This window comes from Ictidomys tridecemlineatus, chromosome 2, assembly GCF_052094955.1.
Source record: "Ictidomys tridecemlineatus isolate mIctTri1 chromosome 2, mIctTri1.hap1, whole genome shotgun sequence".
NCBI classification, from domain to species: domain Eukaryota; kingdom Metazoa; phylum Chordata; class Mammalia; order Rodentia; family Sciuridae; genus Ictidomys; species Ictidomys tridecemlineatus.
Window position 1 is genome coordinate 92,687,692 of NC_135478.1, and position 15,818 is coordinate 92,703,509.

General features: G+C 38.5%; 1 protein-coding gene across 10 annotated transcripts in view; it reads left to right on the forward strand.

Annotated features, from left to right (window-relative positions):
- Ccdc62 (coiled-coil domain containing 62) overlaps nucleotides 1-15,818 on the forward strand; it is a 42,899-nt gene that overhangs the window by 11,009 nt on the left and 16,072 nt on the right. For 6 of the 10 annotated variants that reach the window (XM_013360413.4, XM_040289542.2, XM_021729279.3 and 3 more), the window contains 5 exons: nucleotides 2,199-2,370; nucleotides 5,945-6,046; nucleotides 12,574-12,662; nucleotides 12,993-13,108; nucleotides 14,691-15,419. In XM_013360413.4, coding sequence (XP_013215867.1) covers nucleotides 2,199-2,370; nucleotides 5,945-6,046; nucleotides 12,574-12,662; nucleotides 12,993-13,108; nucleotides 14,691-15,419 — 1,208 coding nt within the window. The remainder of the gene's footprint in view (nucleotides 1-2,198; nucleotides 2,371-5,944; nucleotides 6,047-12,573; nucleotides 12,663-12,992; nucleotides 13,109-14,690; nucleotides 15,420-15,818) is intronic. The other 4 variants (XM_040289545.2, XM_040289541.2, XM_078039280.1 and 1 more) reach the window with 4 other exon arrangements.

Sequence of the window (15,818 nt, forward strand, 5' to 3'; positions counted from 1 at the left end):
TGTTATATAAAGTGATCTACAATCTCTTCTAATGTAACATGTCTTTGATATTGGTAACTAGGGGATGAGGTTGAATGATAATGCTAATTCATTTGTAATTTTTCCCAACACATTGTTTTGATGTGATTATAGGCAAACTTTTTTAAAATTAAAGAACAAATATCAAAATCTACAAATTAATTTAGTAGCAATGCCTATAATCCCAGCCATTTGGGAGGTTGAGGCAGGAGGATTTCAAGTTTGAGGCCAGCTTTAGCATCTTAGTGAGGCCCTAAACAACTTAGCAAGACCCTGTCTCAAAATAAAAAAATAAAAAAGGTTTCAGATGCATCTTAGTGGTAAAGCACCTCTAGGTTCAATCTCCAGTAACAAAAAACAACTAACCAGTATGCTGTCCATCTTAGCAAACTCTCTGGCAAAGCAGTGAGTATTAATGAAGATGCTGCAAAGATATTCCCCCCCACATTAGAATAGTGGATTTGTGAAAAAGCAGCACATGGAGAATTGGAGTTTTTATTCTGATGAAAAATAATAGTATTAGAACAAATGCCCTGTAGGGCATACTTATCAGGGGAGAAAGGAGCCCTGGGTTTTTAGGCTGAAAGAGATAGAGTGACAGTTGTGTATCTACTGGCATTGACAATTGTGCTGTTGTATGTAGTAGGACTTTGTGTGTGTATATGTTTCCTATTGATCTGGTCATGTAATTCAACAGTTTTTGTTGGTTTGGATGTTTTGTTTTTCAGGCCTGGGAATTGAACCCAGGACCTTTGACATGCTTGGCAAGCACTGTACCACTGAGCTACACTCCCAACCTTTCCATTGTGGTTTTTTTTTTTTTTGGTACCAGGGATTGAACTTGGAGGCACTCAACCACTGAGCCACATCCCCAGCCCTATTTTATATTTTATTAGAGACAGGATATCTCTCACTGAGTTGCTTAGCACCTCACTTTTGCTGAGGCTGGCTATGAACTCATGATCATTCTGTCTCAGCCTCCCGAGCTGCTGGGATTACAGGTGTGTGCCACCACTCCTGGATCCGTTGTTTTGTTTTTTTTAGTATAATTATTTTTAGTTATAGTTGGACACAATGTCTTTTATTATTTATTTATTTTTATGTGGCGCTGAGGATCAAACCGAGCACCTTGCCCATGCTAGGCGAGCACTCTACTGCTGAGCCACAACCCCAGTCCGCCATTGGTTTTTGAATGGTTTGCTCCAACCCTTTTTATCTCCCTATAAATCCTCCTAATATGAGATGTGCAGAATAAGTTTTTTTTTTCCAAAATGCATATATGATGTTGTAGCAAAAAAATGCTTATGCTTAAGTAGGGGTAAACCTGTTAATAATAGTTATTTCAGGAGAGTGGGGTAGGTTGAAAACTCTTATTATTTTAGACTTTTAGGTATTGTTTAACTGGATTTTTAGTACATACCTATTTGTGATTCAAAGACCCTCAATAATAATATTTTCTAATTTGGCTATGCTCATAGTGAGTCTTGGAGTCCTGTCTCCCTTTTTGAGTACTAGGGATTCAACCCAGGGACACTCAAACACTGAGCCACATCCCCAGCCCTTTTTTGTATTTTATAGAGAGACAAGGTCTCACTGAGTTGTTTAGGGCCTTGCTAAATTGCTGAGGCTGGCTTTGAACTGGCTTTGAGATCCTCCTATGTCAGCCTCCTGAGCCACTGGGATTACAGGCGTGTGCCACCATGTCTGGCCAGAGTCTGGTCATCTTAATGAACTGAAAGAAGGGAGGAAATGTTGGGCTTAAGGGATTTATTTGTAATGCAGAGAATAATTTCCCAGTCCAAATGCTGCCACCATTTCTCTTGCTGTGCCAGTATGTTAGGTCATCATATTGTCTGGTTCTAAACTTTCCAAGAGACAGTAAGGTATAATGATAGCACATGGCTTCTGAGGCCAGTCAGCTGGGTTCGAATGGTGGCCCCATCACTAACTAGTTGTACAGTCATGGCCAAGTAACAATCCCTTTAGGAGTCTGTTGATTCCTCCATCGCTCAGCAGTAGTAGTGTCTACCTCATAGAGTCATGGTGAAGATCAATGAGTTAACATGAAAAGTGCTTAGAAAGAAACCGGGGCACCATGAGGCCTGTGTAAATGTAATCTTTTCTTACTGATTAATTGGAATTTTAAAATGTAGCTTAACAGTTTTCAACTTGGTTTTTAGGACAAAGATATTATTGAGGCAGTCAATCACATTGCAGATTGTTCGGGTAAATTTAAAATGTTAGAGCATGCTTTACGTGATGCTAAGATGGTGGAGAATTGTATTGTGAAAGAAAAGCAAGATTATAAGCAGAAATTGAAGACACTTAAGATCGAAGTCAATAAATTAAAAGGTAAGGAAGAGATGCAAGTGTAAGATGGTAATATGCTATGTTGGGAATATATTTCTTCATTTGGGTTCCCTTAATCTTAGAGTGAATGGGGCTGTTCCTGGCTTTGGGTTCTAACATGAAATGTCTGTTTCATTTACATGGAATTATGTTGCAATTTTTGTGTTACAAGATAAATAATAAAATTGGGATAAACTGCATAATGTATCATATTTTAAAAAAAACTCTTGCCATAGTTTAGGTAGCTGTATCAGTTAGCAGTTGCTGGTATGTGGCTCATAACAGACAGTGGCAGTGTCTCAGCAGCATGGGTCCTGACAATTATTAAATTCAGTGTTGGAAGAGGGATTTGGCTGGTCTTGGTTGGACTCAAGAGACCTCTCAAAAAGCTCATCTGCTCCATGGGTCTTCTCATCGGCAGGCTAGCCAAGGCATTTCTTCCCACAGTGAAGCCAAAACTTAACACAAAAGCAGACACTTAAGATTGAGTCCTGGAGTTGACATGGGTCACTTCTGCTTTATTCTGTAGGCCAAAGCAAGTGATGTGGCTGAGCGCAAAGTCAGGTAGCATTGCAAAGTCATATGTAGGGAGGGATGAGGAGTCACCACTAACAGTCTGCCAGAGTGCCTTGGTGACTGGTATCTGAAGTAGGACCAAGCCTATGATTCAAAGCCATGTCAGTTCACTTCTCTCTGATTCTTAAAGTTTTATAGTGAAATGAAGCAAAGTTTGCCAAATGCCTTTATATATATTTGTTATATATAGTGTATATATTTAAATGTGGATATGGGTGATGGTGTCAGACTTTAAATTTACAAAGGATATGGAGGCAGCCCTATTTTTCTCTGGCCTTTCCCCTTGGGCAGGTTGGAAGGTTCAGAATAAACTGATTGAAGAGCTATCTTTTTTTTTTTTTTTTTTGCTCTGGGGATTGAATCCAGGGGCATTTAACCACTGAGCCATGTCCCTAGCCCTTTTTATGTTTCGAACAGGGTCTCACTAAGTTGCTTAGGGCCTTGCTAAGTTGCTTAGGGCCTCACTAAACTGCTGAGGCTGGCCTTGAACTTGTAATCCTCCTGCCTCGACATCCTGAGTTCCTGGGATTACAGGCATGTTCCACTGTGCCTGGTGAGGAGCTATTATTTTAGTCTTAAATTTGCACCCATACTATCACATTTTATAAATGGCTGCTGCATTAGACGAGAGGACTACCCTACTGTGGAACAGGCCACTTTAGAAGCAGCTACAGAACTGTGGCAGGGAAATCATTCTGCCTCTATGTAGTGTGAAGTGCCTCAGGAGGCAGCAAGGTCTTCTTGGATAAACCAAGCAAGAGAGTGATGTGGAGAAGGTTCTTGTGTATTCCTGAACAAATGACTCTTTACATTTCTTTCAACTAAAAAATTCTGAAATTATGAAATTTTATCTTGGCTAATATAATTTAAAAGACTCAGCATTTTAAATCTTGACCTGTGGTAAATTTCGTAGATCTTGTTTTCATTTGTAGCTTCTGCTAAGATTACAATCATATTATGAGTCCTGCGTTAGTGGAAATAGACTCTGTCCTCTCTTTTAGATCAACACTTGATAATTCAGGAATACATTGTAAATATTCAGTGTTTATTGAATATTTAGTCCATTTTTCAGTGAAATATTCAAGTGAAAAAATTCTGTTGTATAAATATTTTATAAATTCAGTACTTAAAAAAAAGTAGGATATTGGGAATTAGAAAGAGAATGAAGGAAATAGACTCATTTAGTCTCATTGGACTGGGGAGGCAAATTGGAAGAGTTAGCATGGGAACTGAAACTGGACAGTGGGCAGAACTAGCCCTGTGAAGACCTGGGCCAAGAACCTTGCAGACAGGCCATGCATGTGGTGCACACCTATGATGCTAGTGATTTGGGAGACTGAGGCAGGAGGATCAGCAACTCAGACCCTGTCTCAAAATTAAAAAGGAGGGCCTGGGCGGTGGCTCAATGGTAGAGCACTCGCCTAGCATGTGTGAGGCACTGAGTTCAATCTCAGCACTACATAAAAAAATAAATAAACAAAACAAAGGTATAGTGTCCATCTGCAACTAAAAAAGAAATCCTAAAAAAAAAAAAAAAAATTGAAAAAGGACTGGGGATGTAGCTCAATGGTAAAATACCTCTGGGTTCAATCCCCAGTACCAAAAACCAAAACAACACAACAACAACAAAAAACCCTTCCAGGCAGAAGAAACAGAAAATACAGAAGCACTAGGGTGAGTTTTAAGGTTGGGACTTTTTTTTCCCTCTAACACCAACAAATTCTCCATTTCTTCAATGCCAACTGAGTGTTCAAAAATTCAGTTCAGTTCAACTCAACACTGTCTACCTGGAGTTAGTGTCAGATCCCACAGGTGGTGGTGGTGGTAGTGGTGATGATTATGATGATGATGATGATGATGTTGATGATTTGGGTTCTGGGGTTGAACTGAGGGGTACTCTACCACTGAGCTATATCCCTAGTCCCTATTTTATTTTTTTGAGACAGGGTCTCCCTTAATTGTTAAGGCTGGCCTCAAATTTGCAATCCTTTTGCCCCAGCCTCCCAAGTCACTGAATTATAGGTATGTGCCACCACATATGATTTAGCCCCCATAGATTAAAGACAGACTTCAGACACCAGTCACAAATCTCAGGGGGTCCCCTCTACTTCTGACTGGCAGTAACTACCTCCTTGGATTGGATTGTTTCCTAGAATGGTTCATAAAACTCAGGGAAACACTTTACCTCCTTTTCTGGTATATTATAAAGGACACAGTTCAGGAACAGCAGGCGGAAGAGCTGGATTCCATGCATAGAGCTCCTATTCCTTCTCTGGAGTGCTACTTGAATATGTCCATGTATTCACCAAACCAGTTTTCCTTAAATTTCAAATCTCCTGTTCAGAAATTTTTATAGAACTCAGTCTCCAGGCCTGCCTCCCTTTCTGGGAGGCAGTGGGTAGGGCTGAAAATTCCAGCTCTTTTAATCCCTAGATCTTGCTGTACCCAGAGCCATCTGGAAGCTACCAAGGGGCTGGCCCTTCCTAAGTAACCTCATTAGCAAAAACTGTGGTGCAGTCTTTCCAGTGAGAGAAGATGGGAAAGCCAGGATTTTAGATCTTTGCCAGAAACAGAGGCCAAAAGCTGAATTTATTTTTCCTTTTAATTCATCCATGTCCTAGGAGCAGAAGGAAAGAAGGGGGAGAGGATCAAGGAAAGGGACATATCCAGGTCACACTGGCTTGTCTGCAACGAAGGGTATTGACTTCATTCTGAGTTCAGTAGGAGGACTTCTTATTGAGAAATGGCACAGGCAGTTTTTATTTGTAAAGATTGCTGTGTGCAAGCCGGGCTGTGCAGGAGGGGCAAGGCCAGAGCAGGAGACCAGCCAGACAAGAGGTAGCAAAACCTTGAACGAGTGTTGCTGCCAGGAACATGGCCAGATGTCCAGCTTTCAGATTAACTGGTAGTTTGTGCTGAGGACATAAGGGTTCTTCATAGTGTATAGCTTCCTAGGAAGCCAGTATTTATTTGAGGAATTTTTTTCCTTCTGTTTATGAAGAGGACCTAACAGAAAAGACAACGGAAAATAATGAGCAGCGAGAAGAGATCATTCGCCTTAAGCAAGAGAAAAGCTGCCTGCATGACGAATTGGCTTTTACTGGTAAAAAAAAAATAAATAATAACAATTACAGTGATTGAATAGTTAAATGTTAATAACCTAAACTTTCTATGGTACTGCTATGACAGGCTAGTGGAAATACACCTGTCTCAAAACAGGTTTTGGTGTTTTATTTTGTTTTTACTGCCCTTTGAGGAATTGGTGAGGGACCAGGTAGGGAATTTTAACTGTAATTAAGCTTCCAAGTAACTGTTCCCTTTTCTGTGAGATGAGGACCTGTGCTGAGCCTATCATTCTTCTTCTCACTGAAAGCATAATATTCCTTTAAAACTCATTTAAGCCAGGTGCAGTTGTGTACACCTGTAATCCCAGCATTCAGAAGGCTGAAGCAGGAGGATCATGATTTTGAGGGCAGCCTCAGCAAGAGCAAGACCATGTCCCTCCCCCCAAAAAAAGTTATTTGAAAAGAATTTTATATATTGATGTAAGGAGAATGTTTATTTTATTTTGTAGTACTGGGGATTGAACCCAAGAGTGCTTTACCACAGAGCTACATCCCCAGCCCATTTATTTATTTATGTTTATTTACTTATCTGTTGATTAATTAATTTTTTTCCCATCTGTTTATTAATTGATTGATTGTACTGGAGATTTGATGCAGGGCCTCATACATTCTGGACAAGCACTCTGTCACAGAGCTACATCCCCAGCACTAGTATTTTTTTTTTTTTTTTTTGAGACAAGGTTTTCACTAAGTTGCTGAGGCCAGCTTCATACTTGTGGTCCTCCTGTCTTAACCTCCCAAATAGCTGGGTTACAGGCATGCACTACACTGCCTGGCAAGGACAATGTTTGTAATTCTGCAAATTCCCAATAAAAATGAGGAATTCAGTATTTTCCCAATTTGCAAATTAATTACCTGTAGTAATTGCAGTTGGAAAAATATTCATGTGTAAGTCATGAGTGTAAGTATATTCATATGCATCAGTATGACCCTAAAATAAGAATGCCGATGCATTTTCCTTGACTAAGCAAGTTTCCCCATTTGCAGTCTTAACTCCTCTGATAACATGAAAACTGCCCCAGAATCTCCACTAGTGATGACCTGTCCTTTCCCGCTCCCTGTTGAGAATCTCTGATGTGTAGAGCTTGTTTACACTAACCCTGTCATCGAAGGTTTTATTAGGCTTTCATTTCAGTAGTTTGTATTAGGAACATCATAGATTTGGAGGTGAAGTTCCAAATAGAAAATTAGATTAGGGTTGGGAATGTAGCTCAGTCAGTAGAGTGCTTGCCTCGTATACACAAAGCCGTGGGTTCAATCCCCAGCACCAAAAAAGAAAGAAAGAAAATTAGATTAACGCTTTTTGGAGTACACTGTTACCTAGCCTCAGTACTCCTCCTTCTAGGAAAAGAATACATTTCTACAGATTAAAGGGGAAGAAAACAGTATTATATTTAAGATTTTTTTCAAATACTGTAGAATTCTTAATTTTAATCTTCTGTGACTCAAGATTGGGGGAAGCCAGTCATGGTGATGAATACCTGTGTCACAGCTACTCAGGAGACTGAGGCAGGAGAATTACAAGTTTCAATCCAGTCTGGATATCTTAACGATACCCCCCATCGCCAAATACAATTTGTTTAAAAAGGGCTCCCCAGGGCTGGGGATGTGGCTCAAGCGGTAATGCGCTCGCCTGGCATGCATGGGGCGCTGGGTTAGATCCTCAGCACCATGTAAAATAAAGATGTTGTGTCCACCGAAAACTGAAAAATAAATATTAAAAAATTCTCTCTCTCTCTCTCTCTTTAAAAAAAAAAAAAGAGGGGGGCTCCCTAGCCCTTTTTAGTTCAGTGGCAGAGCTCTGCTGAGCGAATCTTTTATACAGGGCCCTGGGTTCAATTTTGAGTACCACCAAAAACAAACAAACAAAAAAATTGTGGGGAAGGTGCAGTTTTCTATCACCAGAGGTCACTGTTTCCATTGTTTCTAGGATTGCTGGCTCTCAAAATTATACTACTTTTTATGTTACTAAAGATGTAGCATATCCATAGCTTTACCATTGAATTTGGAGAATCTTTGGATCAACATTTGTGTATTAGTGATTTTACTAATTCTTAGGAGCTCATAGGTCTACAAAGAATTTAGTATTACAGAGCTAGGATTGTGGCTCAGTGCATGTGTAGGGCACTGGGTTCAATTCTTAGCACCAAATGTAAATAGATGAATAAAATAAAGGCCCATCAACAATTTAAAAAAATTAATTAAAAAAAGAATTTAGTATTTTAAAAATGTTATAAATAAAATGCCCTGGAATGTCAAAGGAAAAATAAAAGTTTATGGGATATTTTAACAGTCTCTCTCTCTCTCTTTTTTTTTTTTTTTTTTTGCAGACAAGGTCTCAACTGCTCAGGTTAACCTTGAACCTCTTGGCTCAAGTAGTCCTCCTCCAAAGGAGCTGGAACTATAGGTGTGAACCACCACACCCATCCAGGGCTCCCTTCTTTTTGATTCATCATTCTTTATTTATACATCCAATTTTTTTTTGGACGGGGAATTGAACCCAGGTGTGCTCTACCACTTAGCTATATCCCTAGCCCTTTTTATTTTCTATTTTGAGACAGGGTCTTGCTAAGTGCTTAGGGCCTTGCTAAATTTCCCAGACTGGCCTTGAACTTGTAATCTTCCTGCCTCAGCCAGCCTTTGGAGTCACTGGAATTACAGGTGTGTGCCACCAAGCCTGGCACTTCCACTGTTTAAATAACTGATTTTTCTTTTTTCCTTTATGCATATAATTGAATTCAAATAAACTGAATGTAACTATATAAATGATGCCAGTTCATTGTTTCTATGTGGTTTTGTGTGGTGTTGACTTGTCTGATATAAAGAAATAAATCAAGGGCTGGACACTCAGCTCAGTGGTAGAGTGCTTGCTTAGCATGCTCAGGGTCCTAGGTTGGATCCCCAGCACCACTCCCACCCCACCCACCCCACCCCCTAAAAAAGGAAAAAGTAAAATGGAGCTTAGATCTGCTTTGGAGGCCTGAGCATGAAGTGTGCGGGGTGTGACTTTCCACAGAGGACTCCTCACTCTTTTTTCTGCATGGTCCTCTGTATCCACTAGCAAACACCAAGGGAATACTGTCTGGGTAGAGTTGAGTCTGCAGCGCATATTGTTCTTAAATGTTTTTGCAATGTATCAAATGTACAGTGATTGCAAATATTTTTATTCTATTCCATCTAAGAGAAAATAATGTGAAAAAAAGCTTCTTTTATGAAAGAACCATATGTAAAAGTTGTAAACTTCCATTTCAGGTGCATCCGGTTTTAGAAACCAACATTATCATTAGGGGTCTTTTTTTCCCCCCTAGTACTGGGGATTGAACTCAGGAGTATTTACCACTGAACTACATCTCCAGTTCTTTTTATTTATTTTTGAGACCAAGCCTTGCTAAGTTGCTGTGGCTGGCCTTGAACTTGTGATCCTCCTGCCTCAGCCTCCTGAATTGCTGGCAAAATTTATTTTTAATTGAGACCTAATAATTGTAAATATTATGGGATACAATATGAGAATTTGATGTATGTATACAATGTGTAATGATCAAATCAGAATAATAACATTTCCATCTTCTATTATCAATTTCTTTTTTTTGTGGTACTGGAGAAGGAACCTATGGCCTTGCACATGCTAGGCAAATTCTCTACTACTGATACATGCCCAGCCCTAATTTTTTTTTTTTAAAGCTCAATGGAAAGCATTTTATTTTTTAAATTTTTTTAAATTTTATTTTTTTAGAAAGAGAATTTTTTTTTAATATTTATTTTTTAGTTTTCGGCGGACACAACATGTTTATTTGTATGTGGTGCTGAGGATGGAACCTGGGCCACACGCATGCCAGGCGAGCGTGCTACCGCTTGAGCCACATCCCCAACCCCAGCCCCAATTTTTTTGTTATTTGATTTCTCTGTTCTTTGTGAAATAATTTCTCCTTAAGAATAACGTTAATCTTTTCTGGTATAGTACCTTAGATTGTTTAGTTCTTGTAGGTTCTTATTTTCCACATTTTGAAGCTAGTTTAAAAATATTCATTTGTGGGACTGGGGTTGTAGCTCAGTAGTAGTTTACTTGCCTTGCATGCATGAGGCACTGGGTTCGAATCTCAGCATTACATAAAAATAAATAAAGATATTGTGTCTATTTATAACTAAAAATACTTTTAAAAAATATTCATTTGTGGGTGGTGGGTAGGGAAGAATGAAGGAACTTTGGATTGTGCAGAGGGAAGTGAGGGGAGGGGTGAGGCTGTGGGGTTGGGAGAGACAGTAGAATGAGAAAGACATTATTACCCTATACACATGTTGATTACACTATTGGTGTGACTCAGCACCATGTACAGCAGAGGAATGAGAAGTTATGCTCCATTTTTATACAATGTGTCAAAATGCATTCTACTGTCCTATATAATTAATTAGAACAAATTTTTAAACAGAAAAGTTTAAAATATATATACATACATATATATGTGTGTGTGTATGTATGTATAATATATATAAATGCCCTACTGCAAATCTGGTCACACTAAAATATCCGTGCTTCAGCAAAATATTTATAAAGTCTTTGCAAAAAGTGAAGATTTTAAAAATTAATAGTACCTCTCTTAGTCTTTTTTTGCACTAAAAAACTGAGAATGTAGATTGAGGTTGAATATCCCTTATCCAAAATATTTGGGACCAGAAGTGTTTCAGGGTCTTTGGGATTTTTGGAATAGTTGCACGTACATAAGTAAACATCTTAGGGATGGAACCTGAGTCCTAAACAGGAAATTCATTATTGTTTCATATACACCTTATACTTATAGCCTGTAGGTAATTTTAAACAGTATTTTTAGCATGCTTACATTTTTTTTTTCCAGTACTGGGGATTAAACATAGGAGTTCCTTACTACTGAGCCACATCTTCATCCCTTTTTTTTTTTTTAAATTTTGAGACAGGGTCTTACTGAGTTTCACAGGCTAGGCTCAAGCTTGAGATCTTCCTGCTAGCCTCCTTAGAATCCATTAGGGATACTTGACCTGTATCCCTATGCATATTAAAGATAATTCTCATTGTGATTATCTGGCAAGTGAAAAGGGTTTTTAGGAAGTAGGAAACCTTTAAAAGAGTGTCTGGCTTTTACAAATAGAAACTCATTTGTTAACTTATGAGGTTTCCTTAGAGGTAAAAAAATCTTTAGTCAGTGAGAATTTATAAGAAGGACTTAATTGCGAGATTCTATCACATTGACTTGCATGATGGCAAAAATAGTGATTTCTTCCCCTGTCATGTTTTCATGTTTTTTTTTCATGTTGTTCAACTTTTTTTTAACAATGAAAACAGTCCTAAGTTACTTGTATAATATGAAAAAAGTTAAAAATAAAATAACATATATCAAGTATAGAGATTTGGAAATCATTCCCATCCCATTCCTATAATAAGAAAGACAAATAAGCCTTCCATCTAAAAATAACCTTTCTCGGGGCTGGGATTGTGGCTCAGCGGTAGATTGCTTGCCTAGCACGTGTGAGGCCCTGGGTTCGATCCTCACCACCACATAAAAATAAAAAAAATTTTTAAAAAAGATATTGTGTCCAACTACAACTAAAAAATAAGTATAAAAAATAAAAACCTGGGCTGGGGATATGGCTCAAGCGGTAGCACGCTCACCTGGCATGCGTTCAGCCCGGGTTCAATCCTCAGCACCACATACAAAGATGTTGTGTCCGCCAAAAACTAAAAAATAAATATTAAAAAATTCTCTCTCTCTCTCTCTCTCTCTCTCTCTCTCTCTCTCTCTCTCTCTCTCTCTCTCAAATAAAATAAAATAAAATAAAAACCTTTTTCTTTCTGATTCCCGCCCCCCCCCCATACTGAGTATTGAATCCAGGGACACTTTATCACTGAGCTACATTCTCAGCTCTTTATTTTTTATTTTTAGACAGTGTCTTGCCAAGTTACTGAGGCTGGCCTCAAACTTGGTGTTCTCCTGCCTCAGCCTATGGGGTAGCTGGATGACACATGTGCCATGCTGCTCTTGGCTTTTTTTTTTTTTTTTTTTTTTTTTTAATGCTAGAGATCCAATCCAGGGATTCATGCATGCTAAGTAGCTAGCTTCATCCTCAACTCCTAAAAAAACCTTGGCATATTGGCTATCAAGCTTTTTTTTAAAAAAAATACTTGTACTGGTATATCTATATAGAATAGTGGTATTTGTTGTCACATTCTTGTACATGCACACAATATAACAATACAATTTTGTTTCTTTAGCTCTCAGACCTTATACATATTTACATATAAACACACACTTAAGTTGGAATTATTTTTTGATTTAACATGAAGTATTTTGTAAAGTTGTCCATTTGATGAATCTACTGAAAAAAAAAGAATCTAGTCAGAATCATGGAGTAAAGCTCTTCTCAGTAAGTTCAGGAACAACACAACAACCGTGTTAATTGTTACCTTGTTAGAAATGGAGAGGTTCATGTTGATATGGCTGATGAAAAGTGTTTAATAATTTTTGTTCTTAAATAGTAGAGAGAGAAAAGAGGAAAGATGAGTTACTGGATATCGCAAAGTCAAAACAAGAACGTACAAATTCAGAACTGCATAATTTGAGACAGGTATGTTCCCAGTTATCTTTCTCTCACTGTTAGGAAGGAAATGTTCATGAACGGACTAAGAAATTGTACACTGGTTAATTTTGTCTGTGGCACTTTTGGAATCCTGACTACACTAGCCATACATTTAGCATAGTCGATCAGGTCTTGCTTATGGTAATTTAAAGTCAGCCATACTAACAAATATTAGGGTGAACTTAGGGAGAATAAAGGCAAGCAGTGCACACTTCTCTAGCAAACTATCTGATGTATTAAGATTTGAAAGTGACAAATTGTAGCCTCCATTTAGCTTCATTGTTATATTTTATATTGATTTATCACTATCTATGGCAGATTTATGTAAAACAACAGAGTGATCTCCAGTTTCTTAATTTCAATGTGGAAAATTCTCAGGAATTAATTCAGATATATGATTCAAAGATTGAGGAATCGAAAGCCCTGACATCCAGGTAATCTTAGCATATGCTGTTACTATGATCTTGGCTTTTATTTCATCATTGGATCAATATTTACTTTGTGTTTACCACAGGCCAGGACCTACTACCATTCCTCATGTAGTAGGAAATACTATATATGTGCTAAAATTAATAATAGTCCTAGGTTATGGTGAGACCTGATTTGAGAATTTTAGGCATGATTCTAATTTAGCCACTTGATAAAAGTAAAATCATTAGATCTGATCTGTATTGGGTAGAAGATAGGCCAGAGGTAAACCAGTCCTTCATTCAGTTATTCTCTCATTCAGCACCCACAGTATTCAGGCACTAGGCCAGGAATAGGAAATAGCAAGATGCATAGGACTTAATACTTGCCTCAAGAAATAACGTCAAAAATGGCATTGGTATCTGCAGTTGGAGCTCAACACTTAAGGGTTGGCATATTGGCTCTCAAAATTTTTAAAAAAAACATATTTGTATTGGTGTATCTACATGGAATAGTGGTATTTGTTGTCACATTCTTGTACATGCACAAAATATAACAATACAATTTGTTTTGTTAGCTCTCAGACCTTATGCGTATTTACATATAAACATACACTTAAGTTGGAATTCTTTTTTGACTTAACATGAAGTATTTTGTAAAGTTGTTTAAAGATTATTTTGAGATCCCTGCCCTCAGCCTGATTTTCCTGTTTGCCTTATCAATAGGAGACTACTTTCCTAACTTGTACCCAATTTCTGTAAAATTAAAGTATAAATATATAAAGTTAGCAGGCATAATAATTAAACAATTAAATTTAGTCTGCTTTTTTAAGCAGAAATGTTATAAGAAGCCGTGAAAAGGAAGAGGGAGTAGAGAAGTTCTCCAGATCTGGATTGGATTGACATTGATGGCATCTCCTTTCCCTGGAAGAAAATGTAGTGGGATTAGTAGCTGCAGGAAACCGGTGTAAAATATTGCTACAGGCAGTGTAGCAGGAATTCAGCTGTGCTGCAGCTCTTATTGTGCTTTCCTTCTGGGGCCTCTGTTGGAAGTTATTACCCTATTGCTCTGTGGCCCAGCTGCTGCCACTGTCAGTAGACACCAGTTCCACCCAGGGTTCTCTTGAGGGCAAAATCCCCTGACATTGTCACTTTTTCCTCTTTATATGTCAGTGCCACTGAGAGATACTTGGTGAGTTGGGATTACTCCTAAAAAGCAAAAAATGGCCTATATGCCGTTTTGAAAGGAAAGAGTTGTGTTTTCTAGGGGATCAGACCAATACAGATCAGAATACCTGAATACATGCGACATGAGAAATCTTAAAGTAAGGTATGCTAACAGGTTTTGTCACATTTATGTAGTATCCTTGATTTGGTGGAAGTGGGTCATTTATAAAGTAAGTACAGTAGAAGTTAAGGATGAGAAAGGGGAAGTGCTTGTAGCTTGGTGGTCAAAAAGGCTTCCTGGAGGAGATCAGGCTGGAAGTGGGCTCTGCATATCAGACCAGTGGGTCTTATTGGGATTTAGCTCTAATGAGGCATATGAGAAATACTTAGAATAATGATATCAAGTGTTTTATAACTTTCCTTTTTTGTAATGCCACTATAGCAGAGACATGTGTTTATCAGACCTTGACAATAACCACCTAAAAGTCGATGCTAAGAGGGAGAAAAGTCAGAAGTCACTGGTTAAGGACCCAAAATTTGAGACCACATTGGCTCAGCAAAATAGGCCAGACAAGATTTCTTGTGAGGTATGCAAAGGGAAGAAACTACAGATTAATACTGAATCTGGGGAAAAAAATATAATTGCTTTATCATCTCTGTTTACAAAAGACTTAATGGAAAAACAAAAGTCTTGGTCTCTGGGTGGAAAAATCCAGAGTGAACCCGAAAACAAAATCACATTGTGCAAGATCCATGAAACATCATCAAAAGGTGGTGGAATTAGGTTTCAGAATGAAGAGAAGCAGCTCTGGGAAAGTTCAGCATCTTTACCTGATGAAAAGCAGTGGCATGATGTCAGTGTTTACCTGGGCCTGACCGACTGCTCTGATGCAAAGCCACCTGAAAAGCTGGATGTGGACTGTCATGACTTGATGGAAAAGTCTGAGATGTCATGTGGCCCCAGGAATGAAGGATGTCAGAGTGACAGTGACCTGTATGAATCCAAGTGCTGCCACCCGAGTAACTTCATAATCGAAGCCCCAGGCCACATGTCTGATATGGAGTGGATGAGCATTTTCAAGCCTTCTAAAGTGCAAAGAATTGTTCGCCACAAATCTGTGTGTACTTGTTCAGGAAGTGTCAGTGCAACAAAATATAACTCCTCAGCAAGGTTAGTGATGCTCACATCTATATGCCAGCACATAGTGTGTGTGCCAGAGCGTGCAAGTTCAGAGAGCTGCAGTAGCCACCTTGTGCCTCCTGTTAAACCACAGCAGTGTTTGCAAAGGAAATCTTAAGACAGACCGCTTACCCCTTGCATAGTCAGTTGAGTGCTTGATTATACAAAGGCTGTATTAGATTTCAGAGAGGAGTTGATTCTGGGGACTTCTGAGGCAAACATTTGGCTTAAAAACAAAACCAGTAATGAGTTGGCCAAATACGTTTTATTAAAATACAGATGGGTGGGTCACTGTGCAGGATGGAATGCTGCTCTGAAGCATTCTTCACCTCTGGATCTATTTGGAATCAAGTGTATCCTTCTGTGTCCAGAGTGCATTATTTTAACCAC